At 40.3% G+C, this 16,719-nt stretch overlaps 1 protein-coding gene across 3 annotated transcripts in view; it reads right to left on the reverse strand.

Annotated features, from left to right (window-relative positions):
* Positions 1–16,719, reverse strand: part of SCLY (selenocysteine lyase) — a 53,005-nt gene that overhangs the window by 12,220 nt on the left and 24,066 nt on the right. For 2 of the 3 annotated variants that reach the window (XM_073625700.1, XM_073625699.1), the window contains exons 6-10: positions 14,569–14,696; positions 13,597–13,761; positions 7,721–7,827; positions 4,864–4,900; positions 2,207–2,290 (exon numbers count right to left, since the gene is read on the reverse strand). In XM_073625700.1, coding sequence (XP_073481801.1) covers positions 2,207–2,290; positions 4,864–4,900; positions 7,721–7,827; positions 13,597–13,761; positions 14,569–14,696 — 521 coding nt within the window. Of the gene's footprint in view, positions 1–2,206; positions 2,291–4,863; positions 4,901–7,720; positions 7,828–9,725; positions 10,267–13,596; positions 13,762–14,568; positions 14,697–16,719 lie in introns of those variants that run through there. The other variant, XM_073625701.1, reaches the window with a different exon arrangement.

Raw genomic sequence — 16,719 nt, forward strand, 5'->3', positions numbered from 1 at the left:
AAAAACAATTGGGCTAACTTTACTGTTGTCCTATTTTTTTATTTAAAAAAGTGTATTTTCTCCAAAAAAGTTTGTAAGACCGCTGTGCAAATATGGTGTGAAGGAAAGTATTGCAACGACCGCCATTTTATTCTCTAGGGTGTTAGAAAAAAAATGTATAATGTTTTGTGGGTTCTAAGTAATTTTCTAGCAAAAAAAATTGTTTTTAACTTGTAAACAACAAATCTCAGAAAAAGGCTCGGTCCTTAAGTGGTTAACAGAACTAATCTGGGTACCACATGAGCACATACTATAGCCAGTCTGTGGGAGCCAGAATTATTGTTGGTTGGTAGGGGATTAAATACTTATTTTACTCACTGAACTGCAACTCAAATTATATCATTTGTATCATGTGTTTTTTCTGGATTTTTGGTTGATATTCTGTCTCTAACATTTAAAATACACCTATGATAAAGATTATAGACCCTTCATTTCTTTGTAAGTGGGCAAACTTACAAAATCTGCAGGGGATCAATCAAATAATTTTTGCCACTGTGTGTGTGTAGAACACCCCTCACATTTTTGTAAATATTTTATTATCTCTTTTCATGTGACAACACTGAAGAAATGACACTTTGCTACAATGTAAAGTAGTGAGTGTACAGCTTGTATAACAGTGTAAATTTGCTGTCCCTTCAAAATAACTCAACACACAGCCCTTAATGTCTAAACCGCTGGCAACAAAAGTGAGTGCGTGGCCACCATTATTTTTCAGCACTGCCTTAACCCTCTTGGGCATGGGGTTCACCAGAGATTCACAGGTTGCCACTGGAGTCCTCTTTCACTCCTTAATGACAACATCACGGAGCTGGTGGATGTTAGAGACCTTGCGCTCCTCCACCTTCCGTTTGAGGTGCTCAATAGGGTTTAGGTCTGGAGACATGATTGGTCAGTCCATCACCTTTACCCTCAGCTTCTTTAGCAAGGCAGTGGTTGTCTTGGAGGTGTGTTTGGGGTCATTATCATATTGGAATACTGCCCTGCGGCCCAGTCTCCGAAGGGAGGGGATTATGCTCTGGTTCAGTATGTCACAGTACATGTTGGCATTCATGGTTCATTTAATGAACTGTAGCTCCCCAGTGCCGGCAGCACTCATGCAGCCCCAGACCATGACACTGCCACCACCATGCTTGACTGTAGGCAAGACACAATTGTCTTTGTACTCCCAACCTGGTTGCCGCCACACATGCTTGAAAGCATCTGAACCAAATAAGTTTATCTTGGTTTAATCAGACCACAGGACATGGTTTCAGTAACCCATGTCCTTAGTCTGCTTGTCTTCAGCAAACTGTTTGCGGCTTTCTTGTGCATCACTTTTAGAAGAGGCTTCCTTCTGGAATGACAGCCATATAGACCCATTTGATGCTTTGCGGCGTATGGTCTGAGCACTGACAGGCTGACCCCCCCCCCCCCCCTTCAACCTCTGTAGCAATGCTGGCAGCACTCCATACGTCTATTTCCCAAAGAGAACCTCTGGATATGACTCTGAGCACGTGCACTCAACTTCTTTGGTCGACCATGGCAAGGCCTGTTCTGAGTGGAACCTGTCCTGTTAAACTGCTGTATGTCTTGGCCACCGTGCTGCAGCTCAGGTTCAGGGTCTTGGCAATCTTCCTATAGCCTAGGCCATCTTTATGTAGAGCAACAATTCTTTTTTTCAGATCCTCAGAGAGTTCTTTGTCATGAGGTGCCATGTTGAACCTCTAGTGACCAGTATGAGAAAGTGAGAGCGATAACACCAAATTTAACACAACTACTCCCTATTCACACCTGAGACCTTGTAACACTAACGAGTCACATGACACCGGGGAGGGAAAATGGCTAATTTGGCCCAATTTGAACATTTTCACTTAGGGGTGTACTCACTTTTGTTGCCAGCGGTTTAGACATTAATGGCTGTAACATACTAGTCAGTTTACTGGCCCTATGGAGTCTTTTCTGTATAACTAGGGACTTTAGACAGTAAAAAAAACATCAGAGCAGGGGCTGATATACTTGTAATGTATACTCTGTAAAGCTGTACTTAATCTGTTAGTGCTTTATACAAGGGTAAAATACATTTGTTTCTGCAATCCAAACAAATAGATGGTGTGGGAAGATGAAAACTACCTCCCAGAAAAGCCACCCCAGTGCTGTGAAAAATATTCTTCAGGAAGATGTTGCTCACCTGTAATCGCTGTTCCAGATAATCCCGTACTTCTCGCAGGTGGCTCTTATATACAGCACAGTGTAAACTGACTAACTCTGCAGCCTGGAGGAACAGCAGTACAATTAGATTAATCCACATTGTTACAGTAAATAACACTTAAAGTCACACAATAAAAACATGGGGATACAAAATATGTATTGAAATGTTGGAAAGCTCTGGATGGGGCTGGGTGTCACAGTGGAGGGAATTGGGGGAGGGGGTGTGTAGGCTCTGCAACAGACGTGATGACGTTGCACGAGTGGTTTCTGGGGGGAGCTAGAGGTAACTGTGGGTGCTGGGGTCTCCCCAGGGGGCTAGAAGCTTTGCAGGGGCACTGTTAGAAATTGGAGGGCACTTCAGGACTGAGGTGCACTGTAGGAGGATGGCACTGCAGGACACTGTCGGAGGTTGGGGCACCATGGGGGCTGGAGGGCTTTTAGGGGGCCTGGTGGTACTATGGGAGGTTGAGGAGAGCTGGGCACTACCATGGAGGGTTGGGTGGCATTCTGGAATGTTAGGGGATATGCAGCTGGCTGGAGGGCCTGGGAGGAGGGAGGTCATGGCTCAGTAGTTGAGCACCACTGTTCTAAATGAGCAATATAGGAAGGTGGTGGAGCAGAAGATATGGGGTTCTGAACACAAGACAATCCTATCCTGCTCAGTCTACAGAAATCAATCCTATCCTATTTTATACAGGGTAATGTTATGTCACTGTGGTGAAATATCCTCCTCCCATAGAGAATCTCACATCACCTGATAATACTTATAGGTAACCAACAATAAGTGCTATATCTCTCTGTGCCATCCATTGTACTGTGTTGAGGGCTGTTATTGGTCAGGCAGTTTCTCCTCTCATTTGGGAACTCGGGCTTTTGTAAGCATAAATTCTCACCTATAAGAATACTCTACTACAAACAAAAAGTTAACTAGAGAAATATGGCAATATGCACTTGTTAATTAACCACTTACCGACCGCCGCACGACGATGTACGTCCAAACTTTGAACGGGGATATCGTTGTTATGGCAGCAGCTAGCTGCCATAACCCCGGTATCCCCGTTTTCGTGCGGCGGCCGGCTTTCAGAGAAAAGTGGTCCCTGCGGCGTATTCGCCGCAAGATCACTTTTATCGGTGGCGGGAGAGGCCCCCCCCCCCTCCCGCCGCGATCCGGTGCCCTCCGCCGCTTATCGGAGCCGTCGGTAGCGGCGGAGGCGATCGCGTCCTTCCCTCTGGTGTGCCTGGAGACGAGTGAGGCTAAAATGGCGCCCACTTGTCTCCATGACACTGCAGGGCGGAAGCGACGTCAAAACGTCACTTCCGTCCACGCCTCTTAAAGGCATATTTTTTTCAATGTTATTTTTTTAAATGACTTTTTTTTTATTGCATTTTAGTGTAAATATGAGATCTGAGGTCTTTTTGACCCCAGATCTCATATTTAAGAGGTCCTGTCATGCTTTTTTCTATAACAAGGGATGTTTACATTCCTTGTAATAGGAATAAAAGTGACACAATTTTTTTTTTTTTTTTAAAACAGTGTAAAAATAAATAAAATAATGTAAAATAAATAATAAAAATATATATATTTTTTTTTTAAAAACCCCCCGTCCCGACAAGCTTGCGCGCAGAAGCAAACGCATACGCGAGTAGCGCCCGCATATGAAAACGGTGGTCAAACCACACATGTGAGGTATCGCCGCGACCGATAGAGCGAGAGCAATAATTCTAGCCCTAGACCTCCTCTGTACCGCAAAATATGCAACCTGTACAATTTTTTAAACATCGCCTATGGAAATTTTTGCGGGTAAAAGTTTGATGCCATTCCACGAGTGGGCGCAATTTTGAAGCGTGACATGTTGGGTATCAATTTACTTGGCGTAACATTATATTTCACAATAAAAAAAAAATTGGGCTAACTTTACTGTTGTCTTATTTTTTTATTCAAAAAAGTGAATTTTTTCCAAAAAAAGTGCGCTTTTAAGAACGCTGCGCAAATACGGTGCAAAAAAAAAGTATTGCAACGACCGCCATTTTATTCTCTAGGCTGTTAGAAGAAAAAGTGGTTAAAGAAATATGAAATTATACACCTTAGACAACATCTGCTTTGCTGCATGCTTAAAGTTACTCGGTCGCTCTTTGTGCCACTAAAGAACATGTCTCCAGTGAAGAATTGTTACCTGAAGTTCCTTCTGAAATCTACACTTTCAGGAGTGTTGATCGTGCTCAGTGCTTTCTCCCACCAATCTCCACACCAATCCAGAACACAGTAGTGAGGTCAGCAGAAAGAACAATTGAGCACAGCAATAGGCAAATAAGGTAAGGATTGTGACGAGACAGGGAGCAACACTATGTGCTCCTTTGCTAAAGTTATTAATTGAATGTGTCTTGAATGTGGTATCTAATGACAGTGTCTATTGAAAGGAAATGCATAGGGTAGCATGTATTCAGTAATAAATATACATAATACACTCAAGATTTTTCAGCAAGAAAATTCAAAGAGCAATAGTGATGTATAGTCCATAACAACCAATCCACTTTGCCTTTAACCTTGCCCTATCAACTAAGACTTTATAACTATTGGCTATACATTTAAACTGCTAATTGTACCATCTTTGCTATGAAGAAGAAATTCGACCTCACCTTGCCTAGCCCCACGATCATTGGTGTATTTTCTGTCCTGGAGAAGACAACAGGTGTCAAGGAGACAACGAGAAACATATAAAAGTCATCAATCTATAATTATGCAGAATTTTCTTACCATATCATTATGTTACTTATTTTTTTACTAATGGCATACACTATGAAGTGACAAAAGTCTGCAGTGTTGGTCTCAGTGATCTCCCAGCATGCTGAAAAAAAATCAGTTACAGTGCATTTCCACTTTTGCAGCCAAATCGGGATAACAATTACTTTATAGTTGTTACATGCCCTTATTCACATAGCATACCTTTTAAAAATATAAATTGCAGCTTAGCACTTTACTTGCTCTTACATTTTACTCCTAAAGTAAATTTTCCTATGGAAGTGGTTTGGGGAATCAAAGCGGTAGTAAACCGCTGGGTGTTTTCTTTTTCTTCTAACCTAAAAGATAATGTCATAATGTGCTGGTATGCATCGCATACTAGCACATTATGTTAAACTTACCTGAAAACGAAGCCCTTCCAGTGCCGTGCTGTCACCGCTGCATCCACTCCCATCTTCACCAGGTCTTCCTTCTGGGTTCGCAGACTCTGGCTGCGTGACTGGCCGGAGCCACGATGATGTCACATTCGCGCGTGGGAGCCGCCGTTTATGGCACAGGACTCTGAAGGAACAGCCCAGGTGGCCTTTCCTTCAGAGCGTATGTGCCAGGGACATCACTGGCTGCATGTACAGTAAATATCTCCTAAACGGTGAACGTTTAGGAAATATTTACAGCACCTAGAGGCAAGCCTTATTATAGGCTTACCTATAGGTAAAAGTCAGAGATGGGAGTTTACTCCCACTTTAATGTGTATCAAAATTAACCCTGTCTGTAATGTGCTGGCAGATCTCCTTATCAGTTGTCAACCAAATGTGAACACTGTCTATCCTAACAAAGGGTTAAAGAGTTAGAAGCTGACTTTCTGCATTGCATGGTAATGGATAGCTGTGTGAGGACAGTGACAGTCTGAGATTGTTACAAGATGTTTGCAATCTGTCATGAGGCCTTCATCTCAGAAACATCTAAAAAGTAAGAATTATATTTAAAAAAATATGTTTAGGTATGTTGTGTGAGTGGGGACACAAAACAAACATATAAAGGAGTTTTCTCAAATTTTGACTGCAAAAGTGGAGATTCCCATTTAGGATGGCCACCTAAGAAAACATGCCTCTTCTCAGGCAAGGATTGTTATTGCCTTACTGGCACTGGTAGGAGCATCCTTCACACCAAAATAGTATAGGAAAACCTTCATACAGCAAATTTTCCAGTCAAGAATCAATGCATTCACCACCGGGGGTGTCCTTTCTCTGAAATATCCTAAATTCAACTGTGTTATACCCTGCATTCATATTTTTGTAATATCGGCCTCTCTTTAAGGAAAGACTGCTGTACTATACTTGTGCCTTCACAGTGTACTGTTAATTCACCTTCAATGTACTTTCTTTTTGTACCCTTTGTATAAATAAAGATTTTTTTTAAAAAAAAGATGCCTCTTTTGGTAAGCATAAAGGTAGACTAAAAGCTTAACCCCACTTTTGTTGAGAAAAAAAACATTCCCCTCTGGGTGATCTATGTACATTGCAAGGATTATAACAACCTTTGTTGCAGATTCCTACCTTCTGTTATTCTGAAGAAATCCATGTGTGTGTATCTGCCTCTGTTCTGAGTGGGTCTAATGGGAGTGGTTTCATAATTAACTGTCAGGTGTGGAGCTACAGGGCACTAATGAGGAAATCTGCTGGGTCTGCATCCCTTTAGACGGGTTCCTATTGAAAGTATCTCTCAAAAAATGACATTTTTTTTTTTTTTGCAAGGGATGCCTGAAATCTGACTTATATCTTAGGCAGACTTCTGGGAAAATTGATGAGCCAATCACGCAAGCAGGAAATGATGTTTCTGGGGAGTGGTCAGTACACACTCTATGTACAGAAAACTCCACGTAGCCATATTGCAATGTATTCTCAGAAAATTACATTGGCTGCAGATTGAAAAGGAAAGGTGATTTTTAAGAACATTCAATCACAAAAAAGATTAGTGTCGCAATCATATGCGCTATATTATTTTGTGGAGTGAAGTTACCCTTTAAGTCAAAACCAGAAATAGAACTTTGTGATGCATACAGGGAGCACAGCCTTCATGTTCAATATTTCAGTTTTCCACCAAGGCAGTTCTGTACTGTACCAGTCCACTGCGCTTCCTTTGTATGTATTCTAGTGATCTAGAAACCCCTGTTTGTGATGTAGGAGAGGAATTCCCAAATACATCCATTGCACAATTCTTGCAGTCTTTGACTGAAAACTTCAAGTACAAAATATGTCAGTAATAACAGTTCCTCCTATCCCGAGAAACTACATTGAAAGTTTGACTCTAACTGCTAATACAGGAAGCAGAGAGGAAGCAAGATACACAACAGACACTTCAGGAAGTAAACTCCCAGTGACACTGTAAGGTGGTCTCTAGATTCTGACTTTGGTGGATTACACAAAACTCAAATTAAGGCAACTTTTCCAATTTAGGCATCATTGCATGTGCTTGCTGGCTATCATTAGTATACTGACTAGGTTTGCTTGTTGTTTTGAATTGCTATTTATAGCCGATCAGCACCACCTGCACAAAAACATGAGTCAGTTATAATGATACAAAGGGCTGTGGGCATTTTAAAACTTGAAATTATTGATAATTCTCCTTTTCTCAGTTTAATAGGTTTTAGCTCCTTTTCAGCTTCTGTTTATTATGTTTATATGGTCAAATGGCTTATGCTACCTTCCAATGCAAAATATATATGGTGAATCAATATAACTGAGCACTGCTTACCCTGGCCTGTAGTTGCGCTCCTGTCCTCCTCCATATAACATTGGCAGCAGTGGTGTCTGGTGCCCTATTCCACGGACATAAAGAGCTCCAATACGAGGACCATAGAACTAAACAAAGCAAAATAATTATAACACAATCTAGCTATTTATTAATATGACGCAACAAGAAGTATTGTGCAGCAATTCGTAACAACTTCTGCTTCTGCTTATCTGATTAATGTTTGCCTGCCAGGGCTTTCTGAAAATAGACCAGTATGCAAAAGAGCTCCAGTCACACAGAATTAAAGGAAATACGCACACAGCTCACTTCAGTTGAAATAGACTTAAAGAACTATAGGCATAACTTTTTTTTTTCATTTTGAATAGAGTAAGGGAGGATTATAACCCCTGTCAGTTTATATTTTCCCATTTTTGTCCCATTGTGGAGGTTTACCTTTACTTCCTGTCACATAGCCAAAACAGAAATTGAGAGGAAATCCCTACAATTGAAGGAAACCCCATTGTCCCCATTGGAAGATCTCCCCTCTATTATTTTATTTGGGACAACCCAAAATTTGGGATTTTTTTTTTTACTCTCACTATCAATGATAATGGTACAAATAGGACAAATAGAGATAGTGAATCTCCCTAACGGGAGCACAGACAGCAAAAAAGAACCTAATAGGTGTTTTAATCCTTCTCACTTTATCCAAACCAAAAAAAATATATAATTTTTAGTTTCCCAACTATTCTAGGTGAAATAAAAACTGACTTTAGCTGGTCATACATGGATTGAATTTCGGCCAGTCAGCAGGAACTGGTCGAGATTCGATCCATGTATGGGCAGGCTGGTTGTACTGAAGTCGATCCATCGAGCGACTTCAGTAGAACCAGCCTGTCGGATTTTTGGCATGCGATTACTAACTGTGGCTATAGCCGCTAACAGTAAGCTCAATTACTGCTGGTCGGGAAGGTTCCACATGCGGGAGATAAACTGCAGGTCAAATGTCAATAAATTCTGAATGATCACAGAAGTGTCTCAAACTGATGCCACTGACACAAGTTCAAAGCCCACTGACTCCATCTTTTAATTAACTGCTAGGAAAGAAAATCATCATTAATAAGGAACAGGTCATAAAAGTGAAGAAACAACAGTTATGTAGTTTAGTTCTATCAAACAATTATTTTGATGAGTGGCAAGGGATCTGTCTGGAGAAGTGACTACTGCAATGACTAGTACTCATGATGAGAAAATTGTCCGAAAAAAAAAAAACGCTGATTGTTAGTACACAGCTTTCAAGAACCGACCACGGCAGTTCATGCAAAATGATCTGAAGGGATAAGCATGAAAATGTTCCTGGTACAATAACAGAATGTACGGTTTTGGTATAATCAGTACAGGATTCATCCGTAAAATATCCACGCATGATCAGAAACACAAAAATAACCTGGAGGAGATATGGTAATGAAAACAATATCCGAAAAAAAGCAAAAATGCTCCTAAATACAGTAATAACATCATTTGCAGGCTAATAGCAATTACTGAGTGATTATATTATTGCTATTTTTTGTTACTTATCTGCAGATCACATAAAAATTGTATACCTAGTAATTATTGTTTTGTTTTTTTACATGATGATGAAAGCACTGTGCAGTGTAATAAATTTGGATAAATAAAAGGAAAACAATTTTCCTTTTTTTCAAATAAATGTTTTTAGCCAACAGGAAGATTACTTGAGGCTGACATATGTCATGGAATTCATACTTTGGTTTACACACAACACATGATTGGCCTAAATACACATCCCTGTAGAATGTGTCGACACTTTTCGCAGGGCAAAGATCACCGCCACCTTGTATGTGTCCTGCAAAGTAGAGCCACCAATATTCATTTCAAGTGTTATTGCACGTCATTACCCCAAAAGAAATTAGCATTTTTGTTGGAGCATGCAAGATCAATGACACCAGGTCATTGTCTAGAAGACAAGTTTGTCTAAAAGACTGAATTTAAGAAGCTTCAACTGTAGTTTTGTGTGAAAATTTTATTTAATGGAACTCAAAAAATGTAAACAGCAATATTGTCAAAGCAATTTGTCTTAAAAAAAAAGAGAGTCAACTATTTGGACAAGTAACCAAATAAAAATGTTGAAGGTTGGTGCTCATGTTGTAGATATTGCCATTGTGAATCATACCACAAACTATGTGCTGTATGTTGTGAGGGTTCGGTGGATAGCTGTCATGGTGGTGATTTGTACTCCGACATATGTGTATATGTTGGAGTGACATATGTGACATATGTGTATATCGTGTCAATTCTCCCCTAACCCCTTGGTTCAGGACTTCAGGGAGCAAACTCTCTGCAAACTGTCTTTGCTCCTCAGACATTTCTTTCAGCTTGTTGGCTGTGATGATGCCAAAAGCATCTGACTCATCAGGCTTCCATTGAACGGCAGTAGTTGCCTTGGTAAGAAATAAAGTAGTTGCCTCCCACAGGTTCTTCCTCTTTTTAGGCCGGTGCGCTGGTGTTATTGGAGTGGACACATTTAATTCCTCATTTGTTTCCGGTTCCTGTGAGTGGAATAAAAAAAGGAAAACTTATGACTATAGCTATAGACTATGGAATGTAGATGTCATCGGCTCCCCCTTCTGGACTTTTGAAGAGCATGGACCTTATTAAGTTCCTTTTTAAATATGGTTCTAAGGTTTCCTATTTTGTGCCCCACATAGCTAATGTCCGCAGCAGGCCTATGCTGCACAGCATTAAACTACAGAAATTATATTTAAAAACAAAAAAATTGTAGTCCTAAAGCACTGCAAAATTTGGTAGTGGTAGCATACAAGGCCAGCTGCAAGCATGCAAGCCTAGCACTACCCCAAAAATGAAAGGCCTTGCTGAAAGCAAGAACAAATAATGTTTCTTATAACAAAACCAAGAATTCTTGATATCTATTTTGAAAAAATAGAACGGAAGCATATGCATGGCTATCAGAAACCAAAAAGTGCTAGGTTGTAACAGAAAATTTTTGGAAGGTCTGCTAAGAATGTACCCTCTTTCCAAGGATGTTATTAAAAGGGCCAGCTTTTCATTCACACCTTTTTGATTGTGTATTGGAATTTGTATGCTCTTTTGCATAGAATGTGACATCCTTGTTTTTTGTAAACATCCTACAGACATTTGGAAGTGTCTCTGGCCATTATGCTCACAACATTGACACCTCAAATTCCAGCATGTTACAGACAGCTAGGAGCCAAAAACATTAGTGAAGACAACAGCATGGCAAAATTACATAGCCATATTTTATTGAACAATTAACAGCAAACTGCCATAGATACCAGAATAAATTTAACTTGTATTAATGCATAGGTTTTAAAATTCACAGAGAAAACAGAAGAACAACAGTACTGTAAAAGACCGTGGTTTATTTGTACAAGTTGACATGTGACCTTTACATGTCATCCTGCCAGGGCACTAACCCCCTGCCAACAAAATACTGCATGTAGTCCAGCCCGCATTGCTGAGCATTTTGTATTGGTGGGTCTGGGATGTCCAGTGAGTCCCTCTATGCAATCATGACTTTCTCCGTGAATACTACTCCCAGGCATTGCTGCAGGACTATCTGGGTCTATTGCAAATGGCACAGATGTCTTGTACCCCTGAGCATAGTTGTGCAGGACACAACAGCAAAGTACAAGTGAGTCAATTTTGTATATCGCAAAATTATGGTTGTAAGAAAAGGTCAAAATCGGTAGGCCATGATGCCAAAGGCCTTTTCCACAACTCATGTCCCATGCATGCATGGGACAACCTGTAATTAAATATCTTCTGGTCTCGTGTAAGGTTTCTCCTGGGGACGTTTTTATTATGAGTTTGTTGAGTACAAAAGCATCATTTGCCACAAATGCAAAGTTCATTTCTTCAACTATTTCATCACAAGATGGCAAGTTGAGTGTTCCATTCTTTAGGCCATGGGTGTTCAACCTGTTGCCCTCCAGCTGTTGCAGAAGTTCCATCATGCCTCTCTCTGCCTTTGGGAGTCATGCATGTAACTGTCAGTCATGCAATGCTTCATGGGACTCATAGTTCTGCAACAGCTGGGGGGCCACAGGTTGAGCATGCATGCTTTAGGCGCTTACAGAATTCTGTTTGTTCTTTGACACTACCATCTGAATTGCGCCCATTCTTTCCAATATCTATATACAGAAACTCATTGGTGGTGGTGCAATATGCACATGCTTGCCATCAATGGCTCCCCCACAATTTGGAAAGTTCTAATGTTGTTGGAAATTGTTGGCAACCTCCTTCCACTCCAGTGGGTTGCTGGGAAACTGAAAGGAAATAAACATATGATTATTAAAAAAAAACACATTTAGAGGTCATTTAAAAAAACAAAGCAATTGAATGCACGTTACCTTAATATACCAGTACTTGTTCTTTAATGCCTGAATGAGTGACTTGCAGGCCTCAGGGATAATTTTTCCAAGAGCTTGTGGGGAAATGACTGTTGAGAATTTAAGGTCTTGTAGGCTTCTCCCTGTTGCCAGGTAAAGTAGAGTGCTGATTAGCCTTTATTTGGGACTAATGGATTCCCACATTGGAATGTCCTTTTTCCGGATGAACAGTGTAACGGCTCACAGTAAATCTTGGAAACACTCATCATTCATCCGTAAGGTAATTCCTATTATCATCTGGGTTGTTCTCCTGCAGCTCTCTCAGAAGACACATGTGAAAATATTTCTGACGATTCAGAAGCCACTGCTTGCATCATGTCCTTCCTGGTTTCTTCTGTTTAAAGACATTCCTGATAGCCAAAACACCAAGGATGGCAATTTGACGTGCTGACTCCTGCATTCCATCTGTCAAAAACTCCATTTGGAATATGACAATGACCGAATACATGTGAAAAGACTGATTCAACGATCGGAGAGCAGCACACGAATGTGCAACTACACTCAGATATATATTTGGCTATACACAGATATAGGTCACACGTACATGACATAACTTCCAATTGCACACTACTACATAGCTATGCACGCGGGAAGTTGTACTGGATCGTACAAGAATTTTCATTTTCATTTCTCAAATTCGACATGCGAGGAGCATGCAAAAAACCATGATTAGTCAGTCCTCCGATTTTCTCATGTGTACTAGGCATAAAGGTTTCCTTCCATTGTCTCTGGAGGGATCAACTGGCTGACACACATCTACATTCAATAAACACACTTTGGGAATTTATTAAGGCATTTGCAACACATTTCTACTGGTGTTAGAAGCCTTGCGCCAAATTAATGAAAACCCTGAAACATTTTGTTAGTACTTACACATGCAACATACTCAAGTAGTAATTTGCAACACTTTTACTTTATGGAGCCATATCAGTAATAAAGAAATTGAAAATAAATAAGACTTTTTTTAGGGCAATTCTACAACAAAATTTCTTCAGGTTCCTCTGGACTGATATCTGGTACTCTCCCATTATTATCAAAACTTCTCCAAATATCTTCTCTGTCTGTAAAATCCCCTAATTTTTTTTCCAATACAAAATTCCCTAATATTGCAGGAGAAAGGCTTCCCACGGTTCTGTCAGAGTTGTGACAGATTCACATGCACCTTAGCGACACGTACATGAATCTGTTGCAAGTTCTACCATTTGTCACATTACCCCGAGTCAGACTTCTAAAGAGTATCTACAAACTCCTTATAAATTCCAGGGACTGTGTTTTTAGTTTTTTAGTAATTGGCCAGACTGGGTGATCAATCAGGAAGTGATTAAGCTGGAAAAGAATCATACAACATACAGCATGTCAGGATCTCAATCTGTAGGTCATTCATAGACAAGGAGACAATATAGGATAAACATGGCAAGCATCAAAAGCCTTTGTCACTGTTAGCAGTACCTTGTGTCCCACAATGGTTAAATAATTGACTTGTAGTTCTTGAACATCCACTCTGATCTTTCCCAGTGCCTGTGCTGCATCTGTGTGTAACAAGATTGCGGGGAGCCCCTGGCTAGCACGCTGTTTAGAAATGGGTGCAAGCCGTTGTGACAGTTCACCCACAGGCTGCAAAAGAAGAAATCAGATAAGTAATATAATAGGCACTTGTCAATGGAGCTTACACATACTGTATAACTCCTCATAGTTGAACGCTCAAATCCCACATAAACAGGTGTTCAATGTACCCACATAATGAAAAAACGAATTGGTAGTAATGTTGGTACCCTAGCCCTTTAAAAGAGCATTTCCATCTTAAACAATTTTTTTTTTTTTACAAATATAACACCGTTACACATTGTTAAAATTTATGTAAAACCAAAACCTCCTATTTATCTCTGTGACAGAAAATCTGTCCGACGGCAAATGCTATAACAATGATCTCAGCAGCGAATATACTATCATTCATATGACCCCTCCTGCTGCCTCACACACTGATTTTATCTCAGCCAGTCAACTTAGGCTATTTGGCGGGGATTGCCAAAATAGCCAATCATGGTGATAGCATGTAAGACAGAGGTCCCTTCACAAAATAAATTTCTTCAGCCTGCAGATGTCACCTCAGTCTAAAGATGGCAGTGTGCTTCTGTTTAATACTCTAATTCGCAGATACAATTATAGCATTAAAATACAGAAAAAATGAAGCAAACTAGTCACAGTTATTGTCAAATTATAGACACACGCTAATACTACTAAATATGGTCTGGGCTTCTGGGCAGCAAAAATCTCTGATCATAAACGGGTTGCAAGTGTTTACATAACAAATAAAAATAATTTCCTATTTTACTACAAAAAAGCACACCATAAAGAACAGCTAAAAAAAAAACATGAACATGTATCCAAACCAGTACTAGGTACCACTAAACTAATACTCACCATGATAACGCCAGTTTCATTATTTGCCAACATGACAGACACTAGACATGTGTTAGGACGAAGAGTTGCAATAACATCATCAATCTCCACTCGTCCCGTAGTAGTGGATACTGGCACAAAAGTCACCTCTGGATGAGGAATAAGCAAAGAAGACATAAAATCATCTAGAAGACGCTGTCTTAAACAAAAACTGTGCAACAAATTAGGGCACAAATCCCAAAGGTAAAGCTGTGCCTTCCTTAAATACTAACATTCAGTCAAATAATTTTAGGGACTAAAGGAACTGTCATTCACGGGCTGAATAAATACATTGATATGATTCTTGAATAATCACATCCACTATCCTGGCTGTTTGACATGAGTGAATGATCAGTCAGTGAAGAGAAGTAGTGGTGGCTCACACAGTATCTGATTTTAAACAGAGGGCATAAACTGTTTTTGCCTTCCTTTGGATCAACTGTGGGTATAGGATTGTGTATATGGAGGTTATCTATTGATTTGTTTTTTTTTTTCTATTGGTTGAACTAGATGAACTTGTGTCTTTTTTCAACCTATGTACATTTTCTCTGCAGAGGTTCTCCACATAATTGGACAGCACCTATAGACCCCTTACACACCGGGGGCTCCATTGGAGTCTGTGTGCTTAGCAGGGAATCTGTCCGCTGATCTCCACTGAGCAGGCAGATGGCTGGTCCATGTCCACACTGCTTCTGCAGAGCAGACACAGCCCGCTCTCCTCTATGGATGGTCGGATGTAAATGGACTACCTGTCCGTTTACACCCGACTGTCATCCGATCTGATCCGGTCGGAGGGTGTCAACAGACACATGTCCGTTGACCCCAGCCACCCCATAGAGCAGACTGGAGGGTCAGATTGGGTCCGCCTAAAAAACTGACAGGTGGACCTGATCAGTCCACTGGTGTGAAAGGGGCTTAGGCAAAAAATAGCTTATTACATAGGTTTCACTTTGCCTGGCTACAAAATGTAACAAATAGACATCAAATCACAATACAAAAAAAAGAACTTGAGACTAATAAATTTAAAGCTGGGTATATGTTACAATCCTACTGTACAATCTGATTTAGGCCTCATGCACACAGACGCCATTGGCATTTACCTGAGCAAGGCCAAGTACAGTTGTTCACTTGTACTGGAGGTTTTACATGACATATGTGGCTCCCCAAACTCCAAAAAAGCACTTTGGAATTAAACCCTCAGCACACAGGAGCAGTGTCTAAGTGTCTGTGTGCATAAGGCATTATAAAGTTCTTATATTTTGCCATCTTTTCTTTCTTGCTTTATCAACATGCTAATGAAATAATTAAAAAAAAGGTCTGGTTTAATTACATGCCTTACTTCATCTGCAATGCAGGCAGATCATGGCTGGTGTGAGGGATCAGTAGGTTGCTGTACATAGCTACCTAAAAACATCACAACTCCCTGCCTCAGTATTAATTTCAACAGCCCTCAACCCTGACGCAAGCAGTGCGCTGATATTTGCTGATACTTGGGGGGGGTTATGGAAATATCAAAATTCCTTCTCAGCCTGGAGGAGAAGTTCCTAGACAGACTGTGTTTAGACAGCCCTAAGTAATGCCCATATGTGATGCTGAGCCTCCATGATTGAAAGGTCTGAAGTCCAACGAATGAAAGGGATTGACCAGGGACAGTTAAGTTAGAGAGGAAAGGGCTAGATGATGGTGGACATGCTCCAGGCTGGAAAATGAGGCGGACTCTTGCTTCAATTTTTAGCTTTGTTGACTGCAGAACTAAATATTTAAATAGAAAATTGAGTTTTTTCCCATGTATTACATACTGCTTTGTAAAAATACATTCAATAAGCACAGAGGAAAGTAATGAAATGCTGAAATATATCAATCATAATTGTTTCTGCATCATATAGAACAGTGTTTCTCAATTCCAGTCCTCAAAGCACCCCAACAGGTCATGTTTTCAGGATTTCCCTCAGATGAAACGGCTGTGGTAATTACTAAGGCAGTGAAACTGATCCAATCATCTGTGCAAAATAATGGAAAGCCTGAAGCACTGCTCTAGAATACACAATGTGCTTGTATTGTATAAGAGTACATGTCACATGGGTGCATTGTACATCTTGTTTGTATTGCAGCTGCACATATTAACATTATGAA

Source organism: Aquarana catesbeiana, linkage group LG04 (assembly GCF_042186555.1).
Source record: "Aquarana catesbeiana isolate 2022-GZ linkage group LG04, ASM4218655v1, whole genome shotgun sequence".
Taxonomy (NCBI): Eukaryota; Metazoa; Chordata; class Amphibia; order Anura; family Ranidae; genus Aquarana; species Aquarana catesbeiana.